Raw genomic sequence first — 16059 nt, 5'->3', positions numbered from 1 at the left:
GACCAGGAGGTAATGATTCTAAGTTCAGTCAAACTTTTAAATAATCGTTTCTGATCAGCTCATTGGTTAGTTTAATTAATCAATATTCTGATATGAGGGCTCATGGAAATATTTATAGACTTGAGACGTTTTATCTATATAATCAGTACTACAAGGAAACATCCCAAAACTGCTATCCAAAGTGCCCCGAAATTCTACGGTCAACATGGGGATACCGAAAACCATTAGAGTGCGGAATGGGTTGAATGCGTCAAGGTTGGACTTTATAGGGATATTTTATCTTTTTAGAGAGGGAACTTTATTGTGTCGCTACTATAAATGTTTTTGTTATATTAAGATTGTTTTAGCTTGGCAGTAAATTCGCTAAAAGATTTCCCCTTTTGGGAAGAATTATGCGTTGATATTTGCGGATATTGTGTCACACACAACTTTCAGGATAACCTGATAAAAATAAAAACAGTAAATGCGACATGATAAATGAAAACTGCATGCAAACACTGCGTGTTTGATAACAATTCTCTCGTTCTTGTTGATTATTTGTCATAACTTTCCATTGCTGAAGGGAGCTGAGTCCCTTCAATTCCAATCTTAATTTTTAATATCGTCAATGTCATGGAAATTTATGGCGTTTTATCGAATCTGTGAATATTTTTATGAAAACGACCGAATATTTGCAAACCAGCAATGCCTGCCAAGACTGTGAACGTCTCGGTAGTCAAAATAATACATTAAAAGGGACGTTGATAAGAACGCTCATTGTCAAAAGAATCCGCAAAACGGGGAACGAAGCAACGAGTTTTGCACCGGGTAATTCTTTATGAAATGAGCTTTTGTTAGTAGTTTTCCACGACTATTAGATAAAGCAACGTCTTTGCTGTAAAGTCTTAGGTTAGTCATCGGATAAGGGACAATTGAAATAGAATTTCCCGATAAACTGGCTTTCACTGCAATTTAAAACACGCCTCAGCACTCAGCACGACAAAAAATCATAGGACTTATACAGCACCAAGGCAAAAACTCTAGCTGCGATCTCTAAAGTTGTCTCAAAATCGTCAAAAACTTTATCAAAGCTGTATTTAATTCTATAGTGTGAATCTACAGGCATGAAGAAATCGGAACAGTGGAGGGAATAATTGAATGGAAGATTTATCTTCTGTGAGATATAGTTTAAATTTGGAATTTTTAGAGTGTAGAAACAAGTAGGTACAATGAATATTAAGTAAGTAATAAAATTGCAAAATAGAGTGTTGCCAACACATCTGCTAAGCGGCCATTACATTAAGTGCAGTTAAATATTACAGATAGATTGAGCACATTAAGAGGTAATAACAATATGGAAGCAATATTAATTATACTGGTATCCTTAACTTAACCCGAAAGAACCGTTGTTTTCTTTATTCCAGTTCGTATGAGCAGAAACAGCACTATTTAATAGACATTCGATTTCATTTTCTACATCTAAAACGTCCACAACGATACAACTTTCTACTGCCACTAATAATACTGAAACCTCTCTTCCCTATCACATACCGATTACGTTTCCATTACATGGGGTAGAACGAGCCGCTCGAACTCTTTCTCTGTAGATCACAAAATTGTCAATTTTATGCTTGTCAATATTTTATTCAAATGGGCTTTAAAAGTAAAACAACATGTAGATGAACATCAAGCATATCCATCTATCAATGTAAATGGCCACCGTCCATCATGTATTCATCCGTACGAGAACAGCCAGCCTATCATGCTTTCCATTAAGGGATCGTGCATTATCAAACAAATTGCACAACATATACTGTTGTGCGATAATTTGTCAATGTATGCAGTATATTTGTAAGTACCATAAAATATAAGCGTAAAACACTGCCATAAATATGTATGACAGTGTTTTGTGCTTTGCTACGCCCTCGCAACTCAAAAATGTTGCACAAAATATTGCACAAAATTTTGAAACAATTTGAATAAATGCACAGCTTATCAAACCCTGCCATGAATTTTTGTGCAACAGCGTGAATTGTAAGGAGCCTTTTGGGGATGCCATGTTGAGTGGAAACGTTATTAATAATAATTCAAAGAATGAGGAATTTTTTATTTTTTATAAATTAGCTGAATGACTAATAGAATGAGACAACGAATTTTTTTTTAAATCCCACATAATAGCAAATCCAGATAGTTCTGCGTGTTACAGTACATGAAGGCCGGCGGATAAGAGCGATCCAATTTGTGGAAACTTGAGCTCAGATTCAAATGTATATTACAACTTCAAATATAGATTAAAAAATATGAAATTGTGGGGAAAACCTTATTAAACCTCATATTTACTCAATGCAGAAAAAATAGTTTTGGTTTTGTTCTAGATTTCGTCAGTATTTTCGAAAAGCAATGTGTTGTTGGCGAGTGATCTGCAGTTCTCGAGCTGGCAGCAAAAGTCTACCGCCAACAGCGAGGAATTCGATAAATTCGTATACTCAATCAGGTAAGCGTAAAACATGAATTTGTTATGATTTTCACAGCATCAAGTTTAACACCTAATAAAACTTTTATTGGTCATATCTTCCAAACTATTTAGAATCGAAATTATTCAGTGAACTTTATATTCGCATGATAAACGGAGCTTCGGATTTTGGAGCGAAGTTTACATGCGACCGTAAAAATATTTATTTTTTTCGGATTGATTTCAAACGTGCCACATTTGCTGCAAAAACAAAAAATATGTACAGTAAAATCTCTTTTTTATAGTCACCTGTAAATAACGGACCATTCCTGGGTCACTGAATTTAATAATAGCGGATTGAAAGTATTATGACCACTAAATAACAGACACGAACGGATTGGACATTGCTTTTGGTTTCTTTCCTATACATGTCGATTTCACAGAAACTATCTTCGAACACCTTAGTTAGATAACCTCAAGAGAACTACATTTTATTTTAAGTTTTTAAAAATTTATCATTTCGCCTCGCCCTCCATATCTATCATCAATTTAAAGAAAACTTTTGACTAGTCAGTTTTCCTAATAAGGGATAAAGTTATTTAGGGAAGAATATTTTAGCCAAACTACCTCATATACTCAGCGCAATACAAGTTTAATTTCCATTACACACTGCATATTTTTACGTACATCCTCTAAGAGAGTTTGTTATCAACAGGTGCAGCAGGTGCATCCATGAAGAAACATAGGAACCAAAGCATGCGTCAGAATGGCAACATTCATTATGATTTAATGGTACCGGGCGTGATTCAAGGGAAAGAAAGGAAGCTAAGCAACCGAGCTACAAGAACGACATCACTCAGACGAGATCTTCAAAAAACTACATATTTATAGATGATCTGGTGCACATATTAAAAAGATAAAATTATCAAACTAAACCACCGGTCAATCGGATCGGTTAGGTGTACATCTCAAATTTCAAGCGTTGTAACTTAAAGAATGATTCAACGACGTTTAACAGCAAATGGTCGCCATCAGCACAACAGATCGAACCATTTTATTGGGTTTACTCGACATTGCCATGTTGCCCAAAATTTATTTGAAAAAGGTAGGAAACGACTTACTATGGCCATATATCAACTTTGAGGACACTTACGCAAATCACCGTGTATCATGTGCTATTGGATCGTAGCCGCTCTTACACGTTTTTTTTGTAATTACAATGGCCACTAGTCGGTTGTTCATTACAAATTACAACCAAATTTACAGTTACGTAATTACACCTTGTAATTGTTTTTCCTTAAATACAGAAATGGATAGAATAGTGGGATTGCCCTTTGAGCGTGACGTTATTTTCCTTTATTTCCTTTCTTTACATTAGAAACGAATGAAAGAAAATAAAAAAACATCTATAGGTATTAGTATATCATGAACCCAATAAGAAACACTACCCATTCCACATCACTTACTCAAGTTACTACTCATAGAACTTACCCCTCCAAGAGACATGATCAAACATTATAGCTAATTTTTGATGACACGTGACTATAACTGTTAAAATCAACCTATGTACCAATGATAGAATATAATCTACAGTTTTTTATAACTAATTTCAATAAAAAAATAAAAGCGATTTTTGACGCCGTTGAAGGAAATGCCCAGAAAAAAAATTAAAAGCATCAACCATGACTAAATCGTGCATTATAATGGCAGATTTCAATAATTTTCCGACTTTGTTTTGTCAAAGACCCCCGCACCAGTGTATTATGCGAACAAGTGAGTGATGAGTAGAAAGGCACTGGCCCTCCATACTCTCCAAAGCGATAATATTTGTCCACATACCGTGCCATTTTTTGCCCTGAAGGTTTCTTCAAGAAAGGACTGGCATATGACTGCTGAACTAGTGCGTGTCCCGACCGAAATCCTCTGAAATGTCATGCGTCAGCCCTCAGAAAACTCTTCTGCGAGCCCTCTCTTACTCGCCCTCTTACTCCTTAAAGCTCCTGCTCCGCGTTTCCTCCAAACTATTACGGTTTACCTGAAAAATACAATGAAATTCGAAATTGTATAGTAAATGTTTACGCATAGTACATCTAAGATAGAAAGGAGGATCAAGGTGTTATAAAAAGGATAATACCGCGTTACATTTCAAAAAACGTCTCTGGAGTAAATGCGTCCAAAATTTTGATAACGATGGCAATCATGGGCCTTCATCATTTTTAAATAAACTCGGATCACCGACTGGTAAACAGTACCGAAAACTCCAATAGCCTACGATGTTGGCAATTTACTAGAATAGCGATCACACGTGCGAAAACCATTGATGTTATCCTCGTCTAGTTTGGATCAAAATGAAATACCATGGCCACTTTAATTTCAGATGAGGAGAGAAATTGGCATAATCAAATTAACAGATCATGTTCATATATCATGAGTGTATGAAAGATACTTTTAACACTTATTATCCGAGTGGTACGTATAAAAAGTTAAAGACACACTACAGGATTTTAATCGACACATCCACTGCACAAGGAAAAATCTGGTGTTGTATCCAAGGGCCAACGAATTACTTTCTTTAAATTCTAATTTCTGCGGTACGCTTTGGCGACCTAAATACTAAATTGTCGGGAAGTTGGTACTTAAAATATCAGTATGTAATTTATTCTTTATTTTATTTTAATATGTATATAATGAATATCATAATACATGCTATACAATTATTTTCATATCAAACAATGCAGATTTGCCTGGTATTACGACCGACTGAAAAAATGTACAACCGCAATCGGTGCAATGTTCTAATTTCATCACTTATGGGGTACTTGCAGGACACTCTTCTTTGATAATCTTCTGCCCAGCAAATCATTTGTTGAAGGCTTTTCTATTTCGGAACTATCTGAATCCGAATTTGTCTCATCGGAAGATGCGTCGCTGTAGTAACCTAAACCTAAAATACCACTTATACTAATGAACTACAGAGTAGAAGCAGCAATGGCAGGCAAACACAAGTAACTTAAAACGCGTTAGAAACACTTGTTTCTTAATTTGGACACGAATACAAATAAAAAAGAAATACTAAGTACCTGGTAAAACAGCAACACATTTAAGAGCAGATGGTACGCCAGCTTGAGGAGTTCCAACACTCTGGACAGTATCTGGCCTGAGAGTGGTATCACCCCTATCAGAGACAGTTTTCTGTTGTTTTGGACTCTTTTCAGAATCTTCTTTGTTGTTACTGTCACTACTTGGTTCCATTTTGCGCTTTCCACTTTGCGCTCGCTTTATAACAGCTCCTAAAAGAGAAAGAGAACTTTTTTTTTGGAATGACTGAAGGTACTCTGAAACATTTGTCAATGTCAAATACCTTTCAGTAACTTTTGTTGATTAAGATTTTTTGATCCTGAACATTTTGGCTTGGTAACAACTACGTCTGTTTGTAAACGCTTGTCAATACTTTTCTCCTGTAAAATTGCAACTCTAGTTCTATAATCATTGAGTTCTTTCTCTTCTTCAATTTCTTTCTTTCGGTCTGCCTCTATCTTGGTACGATCAACTAAATCAAGAAACTCAACTTCATCATCATCAAGGCCCTTGATCATATTCTCTGCAAATAATACATAGATTCAAATATATTGTTAATTAGTATTGTTATAAGTGTTTATACAAAAAAAACAAATATAATATATAAAAATTATTAATTTAAGTGTTGATTTGACTTTAAGTTAAATTCAGTTTAAAAATATGGAGAATATGGGAATGGCTTACACAGACAATTAAGTAAGTACTTACTTAGTTTATGTGCTTCCTCATATTCTAAATCCCTTTTCTGCTTCTGGTCTTGCAACCTGTCATATAAGCTCCTGCTATCATAAGGATCTTCAGGTCTTTCTAAACATGAAAATATATTTTTTTTTAACCACAAAAAGAAATAAGTTCATTGAAGTTAAATGCTTAAATACTCACTTGTAAGCAATTTTTCGCAAATAACGAAATATTATAACATTTGAATATTATGTTATAACAATATACACACCTAAAGGATCCGAAGGCTTTCGTACTCTTTCCCATTCCTCTTGGCGTCTCTTCCTAATTTCAGACGCTTCGCTTTCGGTAATGAATCCGGAACTCATTATTCACAGATCAAATGGTAGGGTTGTAAGTGAAGTAGACCATAAATTTTTTTAATTAAATATTTAATTTAGGTAAGTAAATTATTATTTATTTTATCTTCTTGGCCCACTCAAACTCACCAAAACATGTCATTGTCGCTGTCACTGCATTTGTGTCTTTTTTACGTTGTCCAAAGCGCCACCAGTTCAAAAAGTTGGAATCAATAAAGAGTTTTCTCTAAAGGCTATCTATGCCCGTTAACATTATTTCCCAACGTAAACCGAATGTCAACTACCTTTACTATTACACTAGTACCACTGACGTCGATTAAATTTGATAAAAATTTCCCTTTTTCACAATTATTCAATATCCACCTTTACTAGTGGTGCCATATTCCGTTCAGTTTCTGAATTGTTTGTGAAAATAATAAAAATATTCGAAATGAAATAAATACCTACATACATAACTCGTTACCTCACTCTATTACCCAAGTCGGGAACTATTGCAGCATGGACGAAAAAAGCTAAACACAAAAAAATTATTCGTTTCTAGTACTTAATGCCCACACAAAACAGTCTGTTTTGATACGTACCTGAATTTTTTTCCATGGTTCGAAAATGAAAAAGAAAATTTCCAAATTAAACTGAACTAAATTTTTACTTTGAATTGAACTGATTTTTTACCAAAAAAAAACTTCGTGCTACACGTTCTACTTAAGTGTCGGGTTTCCCTTGCTGAAGCAAAAACAATTGTTGCGACCATAGTTACCAAAAGATGTTACTTAAAAGGCATACTTTGAAAAAATAGAATATCAAGAAAAGTGTGGCCAAATTAATTACTATGATGCTACTGTTCCATCGCACAACGCTTTAGAGAGCCTAAAACCGCTGGGAAATAACCCACTTTATTACATTAAGAATCCATATTGCTATAGACAATGAAGCCTAAATTGACTTTTAAACCAATAATGCAGGAATAGGTACCAGCAAGTATAAAAGAAACTTACATTCTGCAGAGCTTTTAGTAGTAGATGCTGCATAATCAGTGCAACAATCCAATAGACTACAAGCAATTGGAACAATAAATAGTTATATTACTAGAGTAAGTTAACCATGTTAAATTAAAAATCATAATCTCTTACTACTTTTGTTGTATGTGTTTTGATTTGATATTATCCATTTTACGTTTGTTTCTAGATTATGGTTTCCAAATCCTTATGTACACAGCTATCACTTTTACTAATGGCAGCCAGCATATTGTTCATTCTATCACCCGCTCTTGCAACCTATCGAAAACCACCTTTTAACGGATCTATCTTTGGAAAGCGGTCCGGAAATCTAGTCAATGGTGGTGAGTGATATTTCATCGTTCTTATTCATCTACAATGTATGCCCGGTTATGGTTAGTCCAATAATCCATGGGTAAATATATGTATATGGAATTACCCTGGTATTATTTATCGATACCAAACGATCTTTTTTTTAAAGCTGATTGAGAGAATACCTAATCGGCGACCACATAAAGGTTTCTTTTTACAGCCTAAGAAATATGTATTTACCATAATATCATCATTTTCATCATATGTTTTCAGAATATGACTCGTCTGCCAGTAAAGCATTATCTGCAATGTGTGAAATAGCAAACGAGGCTTGCCAACAGTGGTTTCCTCCACAAGAGAAATAACCACATGGGAATCAACGAACGACTGGTAACTAGCATCGATAGAATATGCAATATTGTTACATATTAACCATTAACTGATCGAATAAAAAATCTAACTATCTAATAATAAATTTAATGCCCAATCAGAAAGAATGTGTTTTTTGTTCAATTTTCTAAATACCTGAGAGTAACCTTTCGTCGCAGTCAACATCGGAAAGTTCATAAAGACGATACTTTCACAAATAAAAAATTTTAAGCATTTTATGGGGAAACGTTGTTATTCCAAAAATACAATTATTTACGTACTTAAAATTTATATTGAATAACTAGGTCATAAAATATAATAAATTTTTATGAATGAAAAAAAAAATGAAAATATTCAGTTCCTTTATTTTCCCTCTCTGCGTCTATCTAAATATTCCTTTAAGTCTCGTGCAAACATAAACATCATCTTGATAATTTCTTTATCCAAAATGAACTTAGGCACCTTCATTTTTAAATTAGGATTGACGATCCAGATGAATCGACATTTATTCTCGTCCTCGGGAATGTTTTTGAAAATGTATCCACCAGCTCCATTTTCTGCCCTACAAAAAATTAAATAAAAAAAACATATGTAAAGAATTTTTTTTATTGCTGCAGTAACTTTAAGCATCACCTATTTTTTCAATAAAGTTACCTAGTATATTTAGAACCAGGCGGAAGTCTTGGATGATCACATTTGACAGACGCCAACACATATGTCTCTTCAATATGAGCCCAATGTCGTAAATTGACAAAATCTCTACTGCTAACTAATCCACCGGCGCCGTCGGCAGAAATCTGGTAAGTAATATCTGTGTATTCATCTATCGCTTGGACCTTATGAGACTCCTTTATGGAACTATTCCATTTAGTTAAGTTTGTAACTCCAAAATATAATTCGTCTAATAAGTATCTCGGTGACACATTTATTTCTGTCTGAAACATTAAAATGTACATAATTACCAATTGGCCGCATCAAATGTACCATCAAGCTATATATTTCAAGTAATTTACTTTGCGTAACGTACCCAAAACAAAACTTCTAGGATTATACATACCTCTAATTTAAATATGGTACCCACGACTGCGTCTTTTCTTACAAAAACCAGGTCTTGGTTTTGCTGTTTTTCTAACTTCCAATCCTGCTTCTGATATAAATCCCATGCAGTCTGTAAAGTTCGGGCTCCTAAATGCTTGTATTCGTTCACCTGAAACGTGAAGCCCTTAAGATAACACTTTAAAACACACATGTGATCTTGGTTTATGAATATTTTATAGTATAATGAACATAAAATTGTTCTATTTAATCTTATTACCTGCTCTGGAGTTAGAAGAACGGGAATGATTGCCGGAAGATCTACGTCTCTTTCCAATAGGGAGCCTTCTGGAGTTGCCATTGGCGAATAAAAGTTACCTATGCTTTCAGTATACATTGAAGGAAGACCTTGTACATAACTTCTAATTATTGGAACTCTTTCCGATTCCGTAGCAGCTGGAAAATATGATTATATTCACTTCACTTTGGTCTCTCATACTTGGGAATTAGTACAAAAATCATGTAAATCTTTAAAAATACATAGTTATGAACTACTTTAATATTATACATACTTATTAGATACCTATTAGCATGGTCTTCCTGGGGAATTACTTTAAAATCCAGAAACCACGCTTCTCCCCAGGATAGAATAAACGAGGCTAGCACCAACAGTACTTCAAAAACTGGTTGAGATGATTTTGGCCACTGAAATTCATTATGTACCTTAATGACCTACGTACCACAAAATTTTTTAGGATGAACAGCTTAGAAACTAGATAATAACAATTGTTTTGGTTTTTGATTGATTGTGTAAAATGACAACTCTTGTTTTTTTACATCCTACAGATACTTACATTATACATAAACACCTTTGTTATCAAAAATGCGCAACTTAATGCCGTTGACACCTAAAAATTAAAAAAAAGTAATAAAAACCGGGGGTGCACAACTAGCGCATGTCTGTTATATGTATCGGTTCCAGTAAATTCAATAAAGTTACAGCATCAAATATCAGCACGTAGTACGATCTTTGCTGTACGCATGTCAATGTGAAACACATACAAAAAGTTAGACGCTCGCATATGCCAGTGTGATTTGCGCACTGCATACATAAGAATACAGAACAAGACAGATGTAGCTATCTGTCAGACATTTACTATACATTGTCAAAGACTCCGGGCATATGTTAAACAGAGGGAAAATTCAGATTTCCTGCCCTACTACATTGTAAATTACATAATCAAATTCGCTATAAATGACTAAGAAAGTGACATTTAATAATACTAAATGATATATAAAAGTGCAATAAATACTTACTGATATCACTATCCAGTGATTAATTTGAACACAGGCATAAAACAGTATTAATACTGAGAATCTTGCAAATGCAGCAAATACAATGTCGAACAAGGACGTATGAACGTTATAGTGAAGAATCTGCTCACTCAATGCGTTCATAATATTTTGACCTTTTAACTAAAAATAAAGAAAAACTAAATATTTCAGGACAAGTCACAGTCGTAAAAGATATAAGAATTAAATACATGGTCTTTCGCGCTTTATTTCAAGTTGAAAAGTGAAGACGTTATAACGCCATGAAGAAAAGCATGTGGAGAAGTGACCACTTCTGGGTGACCAGTGGTATCTCGAAAACTATAGGAGGCACTGAGTACGAAATAAAAACAAAATTGCGATCTTTCGTCGCAGGCGTAATCTCCTTTCAGCCCTCTCTCGAATTGGTGCTGCTCGAATTTAGATTGCAGTGAAATGAAATCAATGGGTTTGCACATTTAAATTTTATCCACTTACCATGACGCAAATTAACCACATAAGGGATATGAACAGGAAATCGAATGTTACAAATAAACAAAAAAACCTTCGAACATTTGACATCCTGTCGCCCTGCCTTTGTCCTGCCAATAGATCTTCTGATATAACATAGTCACGAATTGATGGAATGGTGTTGATACTTTGCGAATGCGCTGTAAGAATAAACAAAATATTAAAACAAAAGAAAACGACAATTTCCGTACGTCCGGACGTAAGGTAGTTTTACGCCGCCATTTGCGGGGGTAAAATAGTCCTTTTACGTCCTAGGTTGTAGAATGGCTTTTTTACGTCCAAGGGCGTAAAAATTATAAAAAGTCCGCAGATTTTATTGTTTATTACTTGTTGGCGTTGAAAGGCAGTTGCGCAAAAAAATTACCAAAATGCCACCTAAATTTATTTTTCATTACTTTGCTTAGGTGAACCAATATATAGAATCAAGGACAGGGACACTTGCAATCCAGAGAAAAAATATGGAAATTAATATATTTCCCTGAATGTTCAAAAGAAGAGCAAAAGATAGTCAGCCCTAGTTAACCATTGCTCGAGACACATAAAGGACACTTTCCACCATGATGTGTATACTATTTTTTCCCATTGTTAGCACTAGAAGGCACCATTACTGGGTGTGTTAAATGACTGTAAAATACTTTTTCTTGCCCTTTTTCTATGCTCTCCTCTATAGCCTATTATTTACCTAAAAATCTAATAGGCCACAATATCAAGATTCTAACATTCTTTTTTTTATATAATTGCCATGAAAATGGATATTAAATCGACATGACTCTTGATGTCATCAGTAAAACACTTTTTCTTGTCTTTCTGATTTAATTTATGCTTAATTTAAAGACAAGAAAATGATGTGAAGACAAATGAGTATAACAAGACTGCCCAAATGATTTGGAGCCTTACTCATTTGTTTGTCCAATGAAGCCTCACTCACATGACAATAAAGCTTATTCTGATGAGCTGTAAGTTATACAGGGTAGCATAGATGGCTGCATGTTGAGCTATTGAAGAATCATAAATGATAAATGTTGTCATAGATTGAAAATAAATATAAAATCACCATTTCTCCTAATCACTTCACCCTAAATCACTTAAGTAAATAGTTACTTACATATATCAAAGGGAGATTGGTTGATTTGATTCTGATAATTAGGCAAGTTGCTCGAGAAACCAGGTTCTTCTGAATTCATTTGTAACAGTTTTAAAGACTATTAAGTAAATTTAACTGCTGTTAGAAGAAACCAGAAACCTCAAAGAAAAAGTGTGATAAAGGTGAAAAATCAAGAATAATAATCATATTAATACTTGGATTCTATAGTAACAACAATTTTCAATTTTATAAACATAAAAGAAGTTTTTAATTGTATTTTTATCGACCTGCCTATCTACTAACTTTAGAAATAAACTACATTTGTTTTGATTTGTTTTTGTTCAGTTGCTTTATACTGTAATGCTATACAATAAATAATGTGCTTTGTTTACAAAAGTAATTATTTTATAAAAATACCAGTTGACAGGATGACATTGACACATACTATTATAACAAAAAAAATAAAAACAATGTCATGAGTATAACATGTGGCAAAGTTTCACGTTAATAAGTATTTGAGCGGTGTGGCAACACTGTGCGCACCAATTCATTACAACTTTTCACAATATGCACACATATATATAGGGTGTTTCCTGGTGTCACTAAAAACTTTTAATTAATATGATTGGGGTAAAGGACGACCTTGATCATTTCATTGATCAGCCGCCCATGAATTATCAAGAAAAATTATTAATAAAAAACCCATTTCATGACATTGATGAGGCAAAACCTGAAGACATCGATTACCATTAATAAATCTTACATTGCGTTGGCAAGTATTCTGTAAAGTATGCGTTAAGCATCAAGTTTTCATTTAAATAATTATTTCTACTATAATTATATAAAAAATGAATGTAAACAAAAGTTTGTTTTCCTTCCTAACAATCAGCTGATCAGCGAATTGACAGGCGGTGCTCCACATCCATAACACTCTGGGTTGATTTTTTAAATTTTTCAGTGATTCCAACCTTTTCTGTAGAAACACCAGAACTAAGTTCACAAATATGACTTATTGTTGTAAGTTAAAAATGTTAACTCTGCATTTCCCAAAGAGAAACTTTTCTAAAGTTAGTGTTCACCTTAGTTTTAAGCCTGCTTGTCAGGATAAAGTGAGTACACCTGGATTACTCTTTGGCTTAAGAAAGGAGCACTATTAAAGCTTCAAGTAATTCACTAGCGTAATAACAAGTAATAGCTAGCAAAAAGATTTGCAATAGAGAAGATTATGGACAAAATAAGGATGCTTAAAATTATCCATAATTTTGCCACTTTGCATAATGGCAATGACATGCTACTACCAAACATAAACAAAACTTGAATTTATAACATTTCATTGGAAATTTTATTTTTTTTTTGGATGAGCTTATTTAAATCTAAAAAATACTTAAATTAGCTTACAAGCCACTGCGTGATTCAAGTATACCGTGTAAATCTATATTTACTTCTCAACGTGCAAATTCAACAGTTCTTTTACTTGCTCAAAAGGTTTTAAAAGTAGCAAGGACCTACTTACCAATTCTTAACCTCACTTCAAATGTATGTTATTTGGTATTTTAAGTTTGATTTAATTCAGAAGGTGCAACCCCATTCTAGGATTTCGTAGGTGTTTTTAATCCCCTGAAAAGTAAATGTTGATTCACATTGCAAATATGGTACCGATTGTCCCAAGCAAAGAGCTTGGGTTAATTAGGTTACTCAATATGTACAGGGTTGTTTCTTTTATCTGAGCAAATTCTTAGTTGGTTTGTTAAAAAAAATTAAGAAAAAACTTCAAATAGCAAAATTAAATCTTAAAAATAAATTTACGATGAAATATATAATTAACAAGCCCCATATGTATTCTGCATGTATACATATACTAGATGGCTATTTTTCTTAATTTTGTGGGATACAGGGCAAATCGTCATAGTTGGGTTTATTTTATTGTTTCAAAGATGACAAAAACAAAAGCAGTAATTAAAACGCAAGGTGGAATTGAAAACGGCCAGATAAAAAAAATTCTTTCCGGAGAATTTTGTTTTGTCACCAGATTATTTTTGATCTATATTACTTTTTTCTTACACCTCATAAAACCAGGGAAAAGGGGCCACCCTGTACAAGCCATCTTAACTATGATTAAGTATTTTTTACGGATTTTTAGGCTGCGCTCTATGAAAAACATTTAGCAAAAATCAAAATGAGCGTTCCGAAATCACGAGAAAACCCAGTTATAATGAAACTTGAAACCCCAGAATTTCGCAGTTTGTTCACAGACGAACTAAAATCACTGGCTGCGTTGTTTGCTAAATACAACTATGAAATACGCATTGCTGGAGGTGCTGTAAGAGACCTTCTTATGGGCATAAAACCAAAGGATTTAGACTTCGCGACGACTGCCGCTCCTACTGAAATGAAGAAAATATTTGAATCGGAGAAAATTAGAATGATCAATGAAAATGGAGAGAAACATGGCACTATAACTCCTAGAATTAACGATAAAGAAAATTTTGAAATCACCACTTTGAGAGTGGACGTTGTAACAGATGGTCGTCACGCTGAAGTTATTTTTACTACTGATTGGCTGTTGGATTCGTTAAGACGTGACCTTACAATTAACTCTATGTTTCTGGGGCTGGATGGATCCTTATACGACTATTTCTTTGGCTACGATGACTTACAGAAGCGAAAGGTGACTTTCGTCGGCAATGCCGAAACGAGAATTCAAGAAGACTACTTGCGGATTTTAAGATATTTCAGGTAAAGGTATTCTGAAAAAAACAGTTATTTGCCTAATAAATGCATACATTGAAAAAGGTTTCTTTTTAAAGATTTTATGGCAGAATTTCCGACAAGAGTAATAATCATGAGGAAGAAACGTTGCAGGCTATAAAAAAGAACTCCGCAGGCTTAGGTAAAATCTCTGGGGAGAGAATATGGACTGAACTTAGAAAAATGCTGGAAGGCAATTTTGCTGGTGATTTAATGGGGGTTATTATTGATTGCGGCTTATCACAATACATAGGTAAACAGAATGTGAAGAAAAGGTCGATTTTTTCATACAAGATTTGCGGTTTTTATTAGACCAATTAGTCTGGCCGAGCGAGCTTGTGAGTCAATCCATCAATCAAGCTGAGCTGAATAATTATAATTGAGAATTTCATTATCTCATACCAATTATTAATAACACTTATCCCCTTTCAGGCTTGCCTATGAAACCGAACACAGAAGAGTTAAAAAAAGTGTGGAGTCAAAGTGGACATCTAAATTTGAACGCCATAACTTTATTATCTTCACTACTCAACAATGTTGAAGATTCGATTGCGCTAAACAGCCGTCTAAAATTGTCGGCATTTGATAGAGATCTAGCAACTTTTATAGTCGAAAATAGGGAACCAAAGCTGCATCCAAACTACCTTCTTCCATACCAGCAGCTAATAGTAAAGGCAAAGTCAAAACCTTTAGTGATGAAGCAGTACGCCTTAGAGGTCCTAAAATATAATAATTCAAAATATTGGGAAGAACTAGAGAAGTGGCAAATACCTCATTTTCCTGTTAATGGTGCTATGTTGAAAGAGAGAGGGGTAGAAAGTGGACGGTTTATGGGGGTTGTGATGCAGGAATTGAGAAACATATGGGCTGATAATCAATTCAAATCTAGCGCTGAAGAATTGCTAGATTGTATTCCAGAAATATTAGAAAAACTTTTACAGAAAAAAAAAAAGAAAAATGTTAAATAAGGTAATGTTTTGTTTTATTTTCCTATTTTTGATATACAAGTGCTACGCTGAGAGAATTAATATTTCAAAAACGTGGGTAGGTCTTATTAAAGATTTATATATAGAATATCTTGAGAAATTCAAAAACATCTTGACGTTTAGGGTGTTCCATTAAAAT

The 16059-nt window shown here is 34.0% G+C and overlaps 5 protein-coding genes across 18 annotated transcripts in view; 3 read left to right on the top strand and 2 right to left on the bottom strand.

Moving 5' to 3' along the window:
- Positions 1-3818, top strand: part of LOC136341472 (tachykinin-like peptides receptor 86C) — a 71295-nt gene extending 67477 nt beyond the window's left edge. For 6 of the 7 annotated variants that reach the window (XM_066286488.1, XM_066286490.1, XM_066286489.1 and 3 more), the window contains 2 exons: positions 2355-2473; positions 3144-3818. In XM_066286488.1, the coding sequence (XP_066142585.1) occupies positions 2355-2473; positions 3144-3322 (298 nt within the window). In that variant the 3' untranslated portion in view covers positions 3323-3818. The remainder of the gene's footprint in view (positions 1-2354; positions 2474-3143) is intronic. The other variant, XM_066286487.1, reaches the window with a different exon arrangement.
- A 1263-nt stretch (positions 3819-5081) lies between these two features.
- Positions 5082-6695, bottom strand: LOC136341474 (PSME3-interacting protein). The gene is made up of 5 exons (XM_066286491.1): positions 6462-6695; positions 6218-6316; positions 5793-6032; positions 5512-5721; positions 5082-5375 (listed from the first exon to the last, which is right to left on the bottom strand). The coding sequence occupies exons 1-5, from the start codon at positions 6556-6558 to the stop codon at positions 5236-5238; spliced, it is 786 nt and encodes a 261-aa protein (XP_066142588.1). The 5' UTR covers positions 6559-6695; the 3' UTR covers positions 5082-5235.
- A 156-nt stretch (positions 6696-6851) lies between these two features.
- Positions 6852-8353, top strand: SIFa (SIFamide). The gene is made up of 3 exons (XM_066286492.1): positions 6852-7639; positions 7735-7888; positions 8130-8353. Exons 2-3 carry the CDS (start codon positions 7738-7740, stop codon positions 8219-8221), a joined length of 243 nt encoding a protein of 80 aa, XP_066142589.1. The 5' UTR covers positions 6852-7639; positions 7735-7737; the 3' UTR covers positions 8222-8353.
- Positions 8354-8494: 141 nt separating this feature from the next.
- On the bottom strand, positions 8495-13813 carry Start1 (Steroidogenic acute regulatory protein-like). 4 transcript variants are annotated; one of them, XM_066286915.1, is made up of 9 exons: positions 13700-13813; positions 11070-11242; positions 10578-10736; positions 10115-10168; positions 9833-9965; positions 9541-9716; positions 9283-9432; positions 8880-9160; positions 8495-8787 (listed from the first exon to the last, which is right to left on the bottom strand). In XM_066286915.1, the coding sequence occupies exons 2-9, from the start codon at positions 11151-11153 to the stop codon at positions 8589-8591; spliced, it is 1236 nt and encodes a 411-aa protein (XP_066143012.1). In that variant the 5' UTR covers positions 11154-11242; positions 13700-13813; the 3' UTR covers positions 8495-8588. The 4 variants fall into 4 exon arrangements, with proteins under 4 accessions (XP_066143012.1, XP_066143011.1, XP_066143014.1 ...); XM_066286914.1 differs by lacking the exon at positions 13700-13813 and adding an exon at positions 12208-12603; XM_066286916.1 differs by lacking the exon at positions 13700-13813 and adding an exon at positions 12208-12608 and having other exon boundaries at positions 8573-8787; positions 8859-9160.
- On the top strand, positions 8909-15907 carry LOC136341686 (CCA tRNA nucleotidyltransferase 1, mitochondrial). 5 transcript variants are annotated; one of them, XM_066286911.1, is made up of 5 exons: positions 8917-9025; positions 11507-11713; positions 14327-14922; positions 14994-15187; positions 15367-15907. In XM_066286911.1, exons 2-5 carry the CDS (start codon positions 11660-11662, stop codon positions 15900-15902), a joined length of 1380 nt encoding a protein of 459 aa, XP_066143008.1. In that variant the 5' UTR covers positions 8917-9025; positions 11507-11659; the 3' UTR covers positions 15903-15907. The 5 variants fall into 5 exon arrangements, with proteins under 5 accessions (XP_066143010.1, XP_066143008.1, XP_066143006.1 ...); XM_066286913.1 differs by lacking the exon at positions 11507-11713 and having other exon boundaries at positions 8909-9025; XM_066286909.1 differs by lacking the exons at positions 8917-9025; positions 11507-11713 and adding an exon at positions 12764-13295.
- Positions 15908-16059: the final 152 nt, after the last annotated feature.

The sequence above is a fragment of the Euwallacea fornicatus genome, chromosome 10, assembly GCF_040115645.1.
Source record: "Euwallacea fornicatus isolate EFF26 chromosome 10, ASM4011564v1, whole genome shotgun sequence".
Taxonomy (NCBI): Eukaryota; Metazoa; Arthropoda; class Insecta; order Coleoptera; family Curculionidae; genus Euwallacea; species Euwallacea fornicatus.
The sequence above is the reverse complement of the archived record's forward strand: the minus strand, read 5'-3'. Positions and strand labels throughout refer to the sequence as shown.